The sequence below is a fragment of the Capricornis sumatraensis genome, chromosome 2 (genome assembly GCF_032405125.1).
Source record: "Capricornis sumatraensis isolate serow.1 chromosome 2, serow.2, whole genome shotgun sequence".
NCBI classification, from domain to species: Eukaryota; Metazoa; Chordata; class Mammalia; order Artiodactyla; family Bovidae; genus Capricornis; species Capricornis sumatraensis.
In genome coordinates, this window is record NC_091070.1 from 85,155,193 (window position 1) to 85,169,699 (window position 14,507).

The 14,507-nt window shown below is 51.5% G+C and overlaps 1 protein-coding gene across 1 annotated transcript in view; it reads left to right on the forward strand.

Moving 5' to 3' along the window:
- Positions 1 to 14,507, forward strand: part of ANP32A (acidic nuclear phosphoprotein 32 family member A) — a 37,052-nt gene extending 22,545 nt beyond the window's left edge. Inside the window, exons 2-7 of the mRNA XM_068964496.1 lie at positions 7,525 to 7,674; positions 7,907 to 8,029; positions 10,316 to 10,514; positions 11,876 to 11,973; positions 14,071 to 14,134; positions 14,335 to 14,507. Of these exons, the coding sequence (XP_068820597.1) occupies positions 7,525 to 7,674; positions 7,907 to 8,029; positions 10,316 to 10,514; positions 11,876 to 11,973; positions 14,071 to 14,134; positions 14,335 to 14,396 (696 nt within the window). The 3' untranslated portion in view covers positions 14,397 to 14,507. The remainder of the gene's footprint in view (positions 1 to 7,524; positions 7,675 to 7,906; positions 8,030 to 10,315; positions 10,515 to 11,875; positions 11,974 to 14,070; positions 14,135 to 14,334) is intronic.

Sequence of the window (14,507 nt, forward strand, 5' to 3'; positions counted from 1 at the left end):
GGCAGTCAGGGAAGGCTTCCTGTAGGAAGGAAAGAGTGAGACTTAGGGGAGGAAAGCAAAGGCTTAACACAAGAGAGGGGCTGCTGCCCAGCCAGGCCCCTTCAATGAGCCCGAAGCCCAGGTCCTGCACCAACTGCGCCAGTCCTCCCTTTACCGCCCCGAGTCTGTTCTTCTGACCGGGAAGCATCTGCAGTGCCACCAGCTCCTCTGTCTTTGCCTCGCGGAGGCTTCTGCCGAGTCCTCCGCACGCTTGCGGGAGGAGGTAGGAAGCCGGTTCCAGGCGGCGAGGGAGCCAGTCACAGGGTTTATGTTAATACAGGCCCTCCCCCAGCCAGCGCTTAGCCTATTACCCAGCCCTGCCGACAGCTTCATTAGTGGCGCAGCGAGCCTTAGCCTGCCTTCCACGGTTCCCTAAAATAATAAGGATGGCGTCACCGACTTCCCGCGGCCATGTGCTCCCACCCAGTGCTTTCAGAGCTCTATTGTAGGAAACAAACAAAATCCAGACACCTAGATGCTTTTTTCTTAGAGAGGTTTTTTTGTGTTAAAGTAAGGTAGGACCCTGCCCCTTAGTTAAGAATTTAAAAGATCTTCATGCCCGTGTGGAGATCCCAGTCTTAGCTACCATTGAGGCTGCAGAATAACCTCCTGTTAACAGAAATGAGAGAACTTCATGGTTGGTTCCAGGGTCTTCCACTGGGGACTGTGATTTCTGATCACAGCAGTGGTGTGCTGTGGCAGGAGAATCACTCAGCTTGGGGTTCCTCAGCACTCAGCCAACTCTGGACCTTACTGCTTCCTCTAGAAAAAGAGGGCCACACTAGAGCAACATTTTGAAAACTGTGGGTCACTTTAATTTTTTTTTTTAATGTAATAAAAAAGAAAAATTGTAAACAGGGTAAGTTTTGTTTCTGTGTGTGTGCGCGTATAAACACACAAAAATGTGTGTCCTGAGCCAAGGTGTCAATGTCTTTTTTACTGTGGGTTGTGGTCAGAAAGCCACTGACCTAGATGATCCTGGAAGGCCTTTCTAAGCTTTTGAAATCAATGTCCAACTTTTCCCCCAGAGCCTGACTGTTCCCCCATGGAACATGACTGATTTTTGCAGGTTTTGCCACACTGATTGTTAAGCAAAACTAGAGATTCTATGGTTAAAAGGAGAAAACCCCACGATCATCTATCATTCCTATGGAACACCTCTGGGAAGAAGCCCCTTTCCCTGCTGCCTTGGTGTCTTAGGTTGGCCTTCGAGCTAGAAATGGGATCTGCAACAGGGGATGGCCCATTTAAAAGCTGACCTATTTAAAACCCACGAGCACCGAAAAAACACGGGGTCAATCTGATTTAAGTCTTCTTCTGTTGCAAAGCTGGGACCTGAAAACTAGATTGGTCAGGGACTGACAAGGTTGATACCAAAGCTACAAATATTTGTTGCATGCCCGTTTGGAGAAAGGAAAGATCAGACTTGGAGGTCAGTGGGAAAAACTAAAGAAAACAAGGTGTAGCTGTAAAACCCAGAGGTGTGTCTTTGGGGCACACCATTCTCAGCTCTCTAGAACATGGAGAGGCCTTCATTCCATGAAAGGGCCCTGCGGGCAGCAGAGGTGACTCAGAGCTGCGGGCCTGCCTTGACGCCCATTCTTGTGCCTTGACCGTGGACACAGCAGTGAAGGTGGCTGTGGGTCAAGGAGAAGGCAGGTGGCTTTTTCCAAGCTGGGGGTGCTTTCTGTGCATTATTTCATCTAATCCAACCCCAGGTGATGGCACTATTGTCGTTGGAGGAAACAGAAGCTCAGGAGAAGTGAGGTGATGAGCTTGCGATGGGAAATTTGGACTTGAGCCAGGTCGGTCTGCCTCCAGAGCCTGCCTTCTGTCCACCTCTCTATGTTGCCTCGGGAAGTGCTGGAAAAATAAAGAGCAGTCCTCTCTTGAGCTTCCTGCTCTCTGGTTCTAGCCTTCAGAGGGCTTTGCTTTAGGCCCAAGCTGTCCATTTAAATCCGGGGCAGCTTCATGGGCATGTGGCCTGTGTGACCACCCAGGCCCCATGCTTAGAAGATCCTTTCCCGCTCTTGGGTTTAATGCGCTGCTGTCAATGTCTGGGGATTCTTAACAGTTTTTGAGCAAGGGGGTCTTCCAGTTTCATTTTGCACTGGGCCCTGCAGATTATCTGGCCAGCCCTGGCGTTGCTAGAATGCATCCTGATTCTTGGTCTTGCTGGGTCCCTCCTGCCTGTGCTTAGCGTGCCCATCCTCTCCGGGCAGAGGCATGTGAAGCATGCACCCTGTTCCAGCCTCGGCCCTGCTACCTGGCACACTGGACTGGAGTTGTTTACCGGCCGTCTGTCTCCTAGCCTGCCACCACACCTCCCGCTGGGAGGGACCCCAGCTGTGGATCGTTACTGGCTCCACGTCCCCTCCGCTGCTTAGATGGACAGTGTCACAGGAGCTTGCTGGGTGGAGAGAGGGGGTTTCTTACGGGCAGGAGAACCTGCATGCAGAGCACTGGGTCAGGTCAAGAGGAGGGTGCACTGTTGACCAAGCTCCTCACAGGGCTTGCCTGGCGGATACAAGACACACCAGAACACGTTGTTATTGTTTATAAAAGGGAGGGCTTGTTCAACCTTTGTCAGACCAGTTGCACTGTTAATTTCACGATGATCTGTCTCGCTTTGCATGCCCGGCGCCTAGTGCTGTGGCCGGCACGATAAACAGGACATTTGTTAAGCAGTTGCTTGGCTGTCCGCTCCCCGCTAGGCTGATTACAGAGAAGGACAGCCCCTGACCTCTAGGAGGATCGGATGCTTAATACACGATTAAATGATTCATGCAGCAGCTGCCCTTGGTGCCCTGGGATGCTCAGAGCCGGGCGATGAAGGTTTCCTGGGGAGAGGGGCTTAACTGGGTCTGTAGGCAAGGGTGAGAGGTGGGGTTGGGGGCAATGAGATTGGAGGAAGTTGGCTGAGGTTGAGAGTAGAAGTCCTCCTTGGGTCAGTTTAGGACCTTGATTTTTTTTCCCGGAGGCGGCGGGAAGCCAAGAGTGTTTTCTAGGCCAGAGTTTGTGCTTTGTAGGCTAAACAGATATCATTGTCCCTTTTCTGCAAGGCAGAACCTGAGACCTCAGGGATAGAGTCAGGGTCGTTCAGCCAGCTGGGCCGGGCCTCCAGGTGGAGGTCTGTTCCCAGCAGTCCAGCATTCCTGCTGTCACAGAGACCCCATTTGGAAGCAGAATCAGACCTAGAGGGACTTAGACTACCGTGAACAGAACCATGTTGCTGGCAGTAGAGAGGAATAGTCAAATTTGAGAGATCTGTGAAGACAGGATTTCACAGTTTTGAAACAAGCAATGGGTTCTTCCTTAGAGTAATAATGTCTTCGTGTTTATCAGCTCCCCTTGGTGAGAAATGACTGCCGCATCTTGCTTTGGGGACGCGTTTTTCAGAAGATGCCGGAGCTGGGCAGTCTGATTTCTTAGGAACCTTCAGTGCCTCCCTACTGGCATCTCCAGCGGGGCCCGAGTATGAATATGCAGACACTTCTTAGGTGTTAACACTTGAGGAATGAGCCAAAGGCTCCTGTGGAGGGTTGTCATTGGGGTGACTGAAAAGCTCCCGATAGAAGCAGAGTAAGTCCAGTCATTGGTTCTAGAGAGAGTAACCACATTTTGATATTTTTAAACGGCCAGTAGGATTGGGAGAGAGTTTAAACCCAAAGTACAAATTTTCAGTTTAATTTTAACTTTGCGCTTAGCTCACACCCAGGGTTTGGCAGGGGGGAATGGGCCTTACTTTTTTTTTTTCTGTTTTAAGCAGAACACACCCTGGATGTAACAAGGATGTTCTCTTCACATGGAGGAAGGGTTTGCAGCAGCAGCAGCACTAGGAGAAATGGGAGGAAGTGGGTTGGAATTGCGGCAGGATTTCTAAGAGTCAATTTAAGGAAGCTTGGGGTGGGTTGGACGTTTTGAAACACGCCCTGGAGCTGTAAGAAAGAGCAGCCCTGCATGGAGACGGGTGGAACAGGGCTGGGTGCTATGCCTTCGACAGGTCAGCTGTTGGACTGGACCTTTTGTGTTTTCCTGTTTGGTCCATTGCAGACACATCACAGTCTGCTTACCTGCCATCCCCGATGGGACTCATCACCCCACAAAGAAACTGTGGGTTTCCCTCGTGGTTTGGGCTTTCTGGTAATATCAGCAACCTCAGGGTGTAAGCCTCAGCCCACCTACCCCACCCCTTTGATCTCTCCCCAAACCCCACCAGGAAGGAAATGCAGAAACCGTGGGGATCCCTAAGTCCCCACAGACCTGGAGCAGCCACCTGGCCTTCCAGACACCGCAAGCTCTCTCTCCCAAGTGACAGGAAGCAGCCTTTTGCTCCTTTTGCCTTTGGCTCCCCAGTCCTCTTGGGGAGGAGCGGGGTTTCAGGCCCCTGGCCTTTGTCCAGATCCTTGCTCCTGACTGCAGTGTCATTGGAATGGGGGCTGGGTTAGGTTTTGTGCTTTGTTTACCAAGGAAGTGTAACCAGGGTGGGGACAGCTGGGAGTAGCCCCCATCCTGCCAGTGGAACAGCTAGAAAAGGGGCTGAAGGGGGTTTAGTGCAGTCAGGGTAGTTTGTAGGATTGAATTCGGGGGTCTGGGAGAACCTGTGCCCTGCTTGGGAACAGCAAGGAAACCCTCCTCATCTGTGGCAACACTAACCATCAGGACCTGTTCCTGCAGCTTTAGGATCAGTGGTTCTGATGTGGCTGCACACTAGGACAGCACCCCAGGAGCACCCCATGGGGCGATTATGAGGATCAAATGAGACAGTGCCTGCAAAGAGAGTGCCTGCTGAGGGCTCAGGAAAGTGCCCTTGATTGTTGTTAATAAAGAAACAATCGTTGTGGTTAGTAGTGGTGTCTTGCATATTGTCCTCAAGAGGAATGGCCACCCATGTGGGCGTGGTGCTGGGACTGGAACCTTGGGTCTATCTGGAGAATTCCCAGGCAGCACTGAGCCGTTCTGGGAAAGAGGCAGACTTCCAGAAGGAATTCCCTTGACTCTGCAGCACCGCCTCCTGCACGCCACCCCCCTTACGGAGGCCTCCTCCTTGGCTGATGGCCACAAGAATAGAAGCCCTGACCCATCTAGAGAACCACATGTCTGAAATCTTTGAAGGTGGACTGGAAGCCCTCCTCATATTTGCCTTTCTGTAATGGAACTTAAAGAATTCCCAGGGCCTTCCAAGGAAAGGAGTGACTGAAGGAGCCTAGCTGTGTGACCTCAGATAGACCTGCCCACGTAGGAGGTGGCGCTCCCTCCCCAGGACAGTTGACCCCCCTCCACTGCTCCCCAAAGGCCTGGCTTCCTGGCTTTGCACTGACCTCCTGCCCTAGGGCAGAAGGCCTCACGGGGTCTACTCCCAGTCTCTTGCCAGTGACCTCGAGAAGGGGGCTTGACCTGGACATCTGTCCTCCCCTGAAGAGTGGGAAAGGACTTAACTTCCCTCGTCTCAGATCCAAGGGAAAGGTGAGCCTTGGCGCTGGTGCTTGGCTGAGGGCTTGCTGGCTCTGGATAGGAGCTGCTGCACCTGGCTTCACCTCTCTTGCCAAGTTGTTGCTGTCCTGAGCTGAGCAGGCCACCCCTTTCCACTAGGGAAGAAGACAGCAGGGCACCTGCAGGGCGCCATGGCCCAAACAGGCCCTGAGCTCTCCTAGTCTGACCTCTTTCAAGGGCAGGCTGAGGGAGGGGCGCAGCAGCGTGCTGTGGATTCTCTTCTCCCATGTGGACATATGTCCCGGTGATGCCCGAGGAAGAGGACCACTGTGGTGGACAGTCACCCTGGGCAAATGGACCTGCTCAGAGGTGGGGAGCAGCCCTGGACAGTGACTGGTTAGGACAGGCCTTGTTCACTTATCCAGGAGGAAAAAAGGCTGTAAGGGGCAGGAATGATAATGCAGGACTGCTGTCAACAGGACAGGCCTGGTCCAAGTGACCCATTGGTGAGAAATCCAAACCTAGGGATGAAAGTCCCAGGCAGCATCAGATCCAGGCCACATCAGTACATGTTTCCTGGAGGCTGCAGAGATCAGGCTGGAGAAGGCAATGGCACCCCACTCCAGTACTCTTGCCGGAAAATCCCATGGACGGAGGAGCCTGGTAGGCTGCAGTCCATGGGGTCGCTAAGAGTTGGACATGACTGAAGCGACTTAGCAGCAGCACACATCAGGCAAGTGGGGGCGCAGTGTCAAGCACCAGATGCAGCCAGGAGGGATCACCTTTAAGGCGCCCGCCATCCGTGGAAGGCTGGGGAGCAGCCCCCTGTCGGCTCAGGACAGGAGTGGAAAGGCAGGCCAGGCACCCTGGCATCCCTTGCTGACACCCCTGGGTCATGGCAGGCCTGAGAGCTGATGACTCTTACTCAGCCTGTCTCCCCACCATCTGTGCTGGAGCCTGGACCCTCTCTTGTAGCCAAATCTGCCTTTTAACAACCCAGGGAGAAGTTCTTTCTCCCTCATTCGAAATAAAGGGCTTACGGCTAAGAGAGGGGATCTAAGGTCTCTTAATAGGGCAGAACCACCTCCAGAGAGGCAGGAAGCCTGCAGGACCACGGAGGTATCTCCAAAGACCAACTTCTGGACATTGCCATGCCCAGTATTTCTATGTGGGTTCATCCTGGGCTTGTGGGTGTCCATTTTCCTTCCGCATCGGCTTTTAGGACCTGAAGAGCAAAGTCTAGAGCTGTGGTATTCCTTATGGTAACTTTCATATATCTCTTTGCATTGTGATTGATTAAAGCTGAATAAAATTTAAAGCTTAGCTCCTCAGTCTCACCTTACTGGCCACATGTGACTGGTGGCTCCTCTCCTGGATGGGTTTCCATCGCCACAGGAAGTTCTGTCCGACAGCACTGGTCTCCATTCTGCCGAATGGAGAGTTGGAGGGGTCCCCGGTCTGCAGCCCTTACTGTGGGGCAGGCCAAGCTGGTGACCAGGTGATGACTGCCAGGCTGGGTGGGCTGGCTCTGACTGTGGTGGCAGGATTGGGTTCAGGTACACCCCGGGACCCATCCACATGCAGAGGGTCACAGACTCCCAGGTGAAAGGATGGTGGAGACTGAGGAGGGGGAGTAGGAAGGCGGTCAGGCTGGGACCATGGCGGACCCTGGGGTGAGGGGCTCAGAAGGAACGGCCAGGCCCGGAGGTTCCCCAGCAGCATTGTGGATGGTGCACTGGGGAGCCTAGGGGCTGAGGTGCGGCAGCAGGGTTGGAAGGAAACTCCCAACCTTGCTGTCAACAGTGGGGTTATTGGATTTGTCTTCTCCAGTCCAGCCAAGACGCCTGTCTGGAAGGGCCCCCTGGTTCTGCAGCTCCAGTCACCCCAGCACCTCTCCCCCCACTCTCCCCGTCTCAGTGTTGCTAACAGCAGAGAAAGACCAGCGTGGACGCCGCGCTGCAAGGCTTCCCGTCTGCCTCCTCTCCTCCTCCCACCCCGGCCTCAACCCCCGTCCCTCACCCCGGTTGATTCACAGCCTCCTTCCCTTCCCAGGTGAAAGAGCTCGTCCTGGACAACTGTCGGTCGAATGAAGGCAAAATCGAAGGCCTCACAGATGAATTTGAAGAACTGGAGTTCTTGAGTACAATCAACGTCGGCCTCACCTCAGTCGCAAACTTACCAAAGTTAAACAAACTTAAGAAGGTAAATAGAGCGGAGGCGCAGGTGTGCTTGGGAACTGGGCTGGGGAGGAGGACCCAGTCATTTCTCCAAGTTGAGGGAGCATAAAGGCAGGGGGGCCAGGGCGAGCCCCAGCACACCTGCCCCTTCCCTGAGCCGACTCCTTTCCTGGCCCGTCTGCGAGGAACTGAATGCCTGAGCCCAGACCCTTCATTTTAAGAGTTGTTTCTGCTTTTTCTCTCCCTGCCTCGTTTAGCTTGAACTAAGTGATAACAGAATCTCAGGGGGCCTGGAAGTATTGGCAGAAAAGTGTCCAAACCTCACGCATCTAAATTTAAGTGGCAACAAAATTAAAGACCTCAGCACAATAGAGCCACTGGTGAGTCATGGGGCCTCCCCTCTCCTCTGGGATGGGAGGGGTTGATACCAGGGAATACTACTTTTGCATTTGTATGACATGATTTTTGTGTTTAATTATGTGCTGTGAGATAGAATTCTGCTTCGTCTATAGAGAAACTGAGGCCTCGAGAAGTTAAGAGAGCTTGACCGAGAGGCTGAAGGATGCTGTAGGACCCAGGTCTCTATTTCTGGTCCTGGTGCTTTTCGTCTTAGAGTTTCCACTCAGCTTTGGAAACCTGAGCTGTCATTTCTTTAGGCTTAGAGCCTGGCTTGTGCCTTTCACTGGGGAGAGAAGAGCCATCCAGGAACTCAGCTGACCTGAAGGTGGCTGCCTGTTTTCTCCTTGGGTCACTGCCCAGAGGCTGGTGCCTCTGGAGGTGGGTCGGTCCTGATGCAGGTCCCCTGGGATGACAGAAAGTCATGTGGTACGGGAGCCCCATGCACTTCTCCAAAGGGTGTCGAGAAGAGTGACCCTGGTCAACAGTCCTGGCTGTGATGGTGACCACGGGCTCAAAGACCTGGGCAGCATGTCCTCCTTTGCTTGTCCACATAGAGCTGAGCACACCCAGACTTCACGATACACTCACTAGAAAAGGGCAGGTCATGGTCAGAATAGCGATTTCTGTGTTACCCGTATCCGAATGACTGTATTCACTTGACTTTAACGAAATCAGCTGTAAGATGTACCACTGATTAATTTTTTATTAATTAATTTTTGATTAATCATGGATTTCTATTTTTGGAAGTATAGAAGTACTACTGCATTAAACTGACACTTAACATGAATATATACATAAGAATTACTTCATAAGTTGGTCACCTTAGAATCAGGAAAGGGCCATAAGGTTATTTGGACAAGGTTGCACCTTTCCCTTTCCTGGGTATAGAAGGTAGCAGCTGGGGCATCTCTCAGTTTGGGTTCTTGTCCAAAAAGCATTCCTTGTACTTTGTGGATACTTGAGGGGCTGGTTGATGTGCCTGTGTGGCAGAATGGGAGGCTGGCATTTCTCCTCCAGACTCAGGCTTTACCTGCCCCTCTGTGGCATGGGGTCAACTACTAGAGTAGATTTCCTATAGAACTTCTTTTAGGACTTCTGATCTCCTAGGAGAAAGCAATTCTATTTATCTAGCTAGAAACCTCAATTTCATAATTTTATTATAAACTGAAAAAAAATCTTTGAAATTCTGTATAGTGTGTTTTGGGAGGCAGTTATGGAGATTGTGTATACACACGCATGCACACACACAGTGTTCCTTTGGCCTAGAATACTTGTGTTTGTGTAATTTCTTCCCTGGTTATTGGTGTGATTATTGTGTTTCTCTCACTCCTGAGAGTGGGGAACCGCCTTTGGTTGGGAGAGGTGGGCCTCACCCACCCAGCCCACAGCCCAGACTCCCTCTCTACCTTTGACCTTCTGCTAAAAATGACCAGGTCTCAAATTACGAAATCTCAAGAGAATGACCTTGTTCCTGACATTGACCTTGAGGGACAGTAGCTTTAATCACCAGTTAGGCCTGGCCCCACTGGAACAGGGACTTGGCCTGAGGTGGGGTACCTCCTCCTTGAAGATGAGGGAACTGTAAAGATGTAGCAATTTCTTGCTAGCTGTGTGACCCTTTCACTTCCTGGGCCTCAGAATCCAGCTGCCAGCAAGTGTAACATGGACTAGAACCCGTCAGTTAAACCCATTGGTATTAAGAACTGTGGACAAAATCTGGATCCTTCATTGGTTTTTCACTTGTCCTTTTTGACAGACAGTATTGCAGAGTGTAAGAACACAGGTCTGAAGTGGGACTGCCTGATCAAAACTCAGTTCCCTGCCCTCTGCTTCCTCTTCTGTAAAATGAACTAATAATTATTTCTGCTTTATCAGTCTGTTGAGGATAAACTGAGTTAATACACAAAGTGCAGTATTAATTGCCATTATTATTATTCCCAAAAGGAGGTAGTTTGCGTTCCTGTGGCCTTTTCAGTTCCTCTCTGGCTGCTTAGACACAGGGCAGGCTCCAGAGCTCTTGGCTTATGCACCAGGAAAGCCCTCGGTTAATTTCAAACTTGTCAGTGTTATGGCAAAGGCTGTAATTGCAGAATAAAAGTGTTGGCATTGGGTGAGACTTCGAAGATCCTCGGGTCCAACCCACACACCCCCATCTTTCACATGGATGAACAGGAGGCTCCTCACCTGTGAGTTCTGCATGCTGTCTCACATCGCCCCCACCTGTCTCCTCATCCCGCTCACTGTCTGACTTCGCTGTTTCCTTGCAGAAAAAGTTAGAAAACCTCAAGAGCTTAGACCTTTTCAATTGTGAGGTGACCAACCTGAACGACTACCGAGAAAACGTGTTCAAGCTCCTTCCGCAGCTCACGTATCTTGATGGCTACGACCGGGACGACAAGGAGGCCCCCGACTCAGATGCTGAGGGCTACGTGGAGGGCCTGGACGACGACGAAGAGGACGAGGATGGTGGGTGGCGCCAGGGAGAGGCCAGGCCGGGTTTTACAGTGGGCAGATGGGGCGTCGCTGGTCCCTGAGAGCTGCCAACCTCTTTCTAGAGCTGTGAGGGGAGCAGGCCGTCTGCTTTGTTTACTGCTGGCGCGGTCTGTCTTGTTGGTCGACACCCCTGTAACAAAAGGGCCTGAGCCCAGAGAGACATCCAAGGTTCTCCAACTGCGTGGTAACTCCTTAGAAACCATCTGAGGGACATCCCTGGTCAGGGAGCTGAGATCCCACATGCCTGGCAGCCAGATGAAAAGACTTTAAAATTGGTCCACATAAAAAAAAAATCTGAGTCCTCCTTTCAGTTTTTTTTCCTTTTTCCAAAGTCCTCCCCAAAATGACAACCTACGGTGTCTCTTGCTTGGATTTGCTTCTGGGGAGGAGATGAGCGATGGAGGGAGGTGGGGCAAGGCCTGAGGGTCCCCTCCTCTCATCTAGGGTCCAGTGGTGGAGATGAAGTCATGGCTGGAGAGATTGTGGGGCCCCCTGGTGGCTGCCGCCCATAGGACCACATGGCAGGACCTGGGGGGTGAGGACTCAGGAGCCCCAGGGATCTTGGAAGCAGAGGAGGTTGTAGGCAGCACACTGGGCTCCCTAGTGGCACAGTGAGGAGTCAGGGACTTACAGGAAGGAGAGAAGGAAAAGGAAGGAGGACCTCCCGTCTCATCTCTCCACGCTGACAGCTCAGTGCCACTTCCGTGCAGGGCTTTGTGGCCGAAGTTGAGGGTTGACTTGGGCTGAATATTTCACAGATGAGTGTTTATCCCTTCTTAGGTGGGAGTACTTTTACTAGGTATTCAGACATCCAGTTTGCCTTAGTTTGTTCCATCTTGTGCTGGGACAGAAAAGTCTCAGGACTAGAATTCTGAGACCAGGCTTCTGAGCCCAGCTCTGCAACTGACTCCTTGTATGATCTTGAACAAGTCACTTCTCCTCTCTGGGATTCGGCTTCCTCACCTGTAGATTTTGGCTCGATGCTCTCTCTGAATAAATTGACCTCTTGGCTTTCCTGGGCCCTGTAACTTGGCTCCCCGATTTGGCATTTTTCTCTGCCATCTTAGCCTCCATGTGGGATCTTTCCTTTTCAGAATCCTTGGGAAGAGGGCTTACCTTCGAGGTCATTCTAGGATGCTTATTTTTTGGATGACTTCAGGGTGTGTTCAGTCACATTAAAGCATCCAGGCTGTGAGCTGGGTGGGTGTGGGAGTCGTGGCCCCTACATCAAGTAGTGCATCTCTTGTGCCAGGCCCTGCGACCTGGGTCCTGTACTGTGGGAAAGAGGGGTCAGCTCACCATGCCTTTGTCCTTGTCCCCATTTCCACTCGCAGAGGAAGAGTACGATGAAGATGCTCAGGTAGTGGAAGACGAGGAGGACGAGGAGGAGGAGGAGGAAGGGGAAGAAGAGGACGTGAGTGGAGAGGAAGAGGTAAGAGGCTGGGCTGGGGGCCCATCTCTTGGAGTCCCCCTTAACTTGCTTTGCTGTGTCTGAATCAGTCCCACTAACTGCCTGACTGATCGGCCTTAGCAGCCAGGAGCCCTGAGTGTGTATTGAATCACTTTAGGGCCTGTTAACTGGGCTGATTTGGAAGAGGCAAGCCTTGCAGTCAGCCCTAGAAAAGAAAGAAGGGGGTTCTAGAGGCCAGTAAGGAGGGGACTCTTCTTCTGGGACAGCCTGGTATTTGTTTCCATGTAAGAATCAGTTCTTATAGAATCCACATCCCCATTTTCCACCTTTTTGCATTTGTGTGTCAAGTCAGATACTCAGCACTTAGAGTATGCTGGGGAAAAATCAAGGACTGCCTTGGACTGATGGGTAGTAGGATAAGACACTGCTGGATTCCACATCAGAGGGTGGCAAGGGTCCCCCACACACAGCGGATAAAGTGCCATCATCCTGACACACTGGCCGGCATTCTTCTTTAGCGAGGTCTGGCATGTGTCTGTGACAGGATACAGCCCGTTTCTACTACTTGCTAGCTGTGTGTCCCTGGGCAAGTTGCTTGACCTTCTGAGCCCGTTTCTTCATAGGTGTCATTTTACAGCTGGGTTGTAAATAGGGAGCAACTCACTGGATTGTTAAGAGGATAAAATAATTTGTAAGTAAAATCCCTAAGGACAGGGAGTGTTTGACCACTTACTATTTTAGGCTTTCACACCCTTCAAGGTCCTGGCTCTGTGTGCCTGGTTTTGTACTTGGATGGATGTTCTGAGTCTTTCTAGAGCAGAGTCCTTTCCCCTGACTTCAGCTTTCTAAATCTGACTGCAAAAGTTAGACAGAGAGAGGTTTAAAATGGTGACAGCACGGACAAGGTACCTGCCTTCTCCCGTAGGGCACGGACACCTGTCTGCCACACAGGCCCTCTCAGGTGGGACCTCCTGGCTGGCCCCTCGTGCTGGGGAGAGGCAGCTCAGGGTCAGAGGAGAAGCTGGTGACGCAGGCTTGGTTCCCCCCGAGCAGTGCTGCCGGGTATCTCTCCTGCTCAGGTGCAGGCTGCTAAGTTCACCACTAAAGAATATTATGTATTTTAAAAATAGAGACAGCAAAACAGCACGCCACCCCCCAGAACAGGGCAATAAGGCATTTTGGCCAATGGACTTGCTCTTCCTGTCACAGGAGCCTCCAGAATGCAGAGGGTTTTTGTTTTGGGATTGGGTGGTGGTGGTGTTTTTTTTTTCTTCCTCTTCTTCTGTAATCTCATTAACCATCTACAGATTTCACACACACACACACACACACACACACACACAGTCTTAGCAAACAGACTGATTAAGGAACTATTTGGTGACATTATGAAAGGATATTTCCCTTGACAAAAAGAAGTCTATTGCCAAGTTCTTTTTAAACAATGGGTTGCCTGGTGCTTCAGGAACAGTATCATGCAGATTCAACTAGCCTGGACCTCCAGGAGCAGCATTAAGTGTGGTCCTGGGTTGAGGGTGAATTCACACCCCTTGCTGAATCTCAAGTTGCTGGAAGTGATTTTCTTTGAGGCGGGGAAGAGGGGAGGACATTGCATTTTCCCCCTCCTCCAAGTGATCCAAGTTTGCAAGAAAGTGAAGGGGCTGGGTAGGGTGAGGCTGGACTTTCCCACGGAATCTGGATTGGGGTTTTCCCTTGAACCAAAACTGGATTGAGGGCAGATGAAAGTTCGGCCTACTTCATGTGGTGGAGAGTCGCTGGGGGAACTCATTCCCCTGGGAGGGCACACTGCAGAGCTGCCCGAGTTACGAGGACTTCAGGTCAGGAATTCTTAACCTGGGCATAGAAGCCACCCCCACTCCTCATTCTTGCAGGTATTGTATGTGATATGGGTGTTTCCTGGAAAAGAGGTTCAAAGCTTTCTGCAGATGCATAAAGGTGGTCCTTGATGTAAAAGAACCTCTGCTTTAGATTCACCTGACCTAGCCTTGGGGCTGCTGAGAGGCTGGCCCTCACCTTTCTGAGCTCAGCATCAGGGAAAGTGGCTTCTTCCCCATGTCCCAAGGCCAAGGCGTTCCTAAAATCCAATGTCATCTCTTCTAGGAGGATGAGGAAGGTTATAACGACGGGGAAGTAGACGATGAGGAAGATGAAGAGGAGCTTGGTGGTATGGCAGCCTTTTTACTCTCCAAGGGTAGCAGGCTGACCCCTTCGGTCATGGTAGATTGCTGGGCCCTGAGGACCAGGCCTCAGTTTGCCAGGGACAACAAAGCATCCTAGACTTGGGCTCCCTGCTTTCCTGGCGGGTGGACGGAGTCAGAGGCGAGACCCATGTCTAACCTGAATGCCTTTTCCTTACTCTTCCAGAAGAAGAAAGGGGTCAGAAGCGAAAACGAGAACCTGAAGATGAGGGAGAAGACGATGACTAAGCGGAATAACCTATTTTGAAAAATTCCTATTGTGATTTGACTGTTTTTACCCGTACCCCCCCAAATCCCGCCCCCTGAAACTTATTTTTTTCTGATTGTAACGTTGCTGTG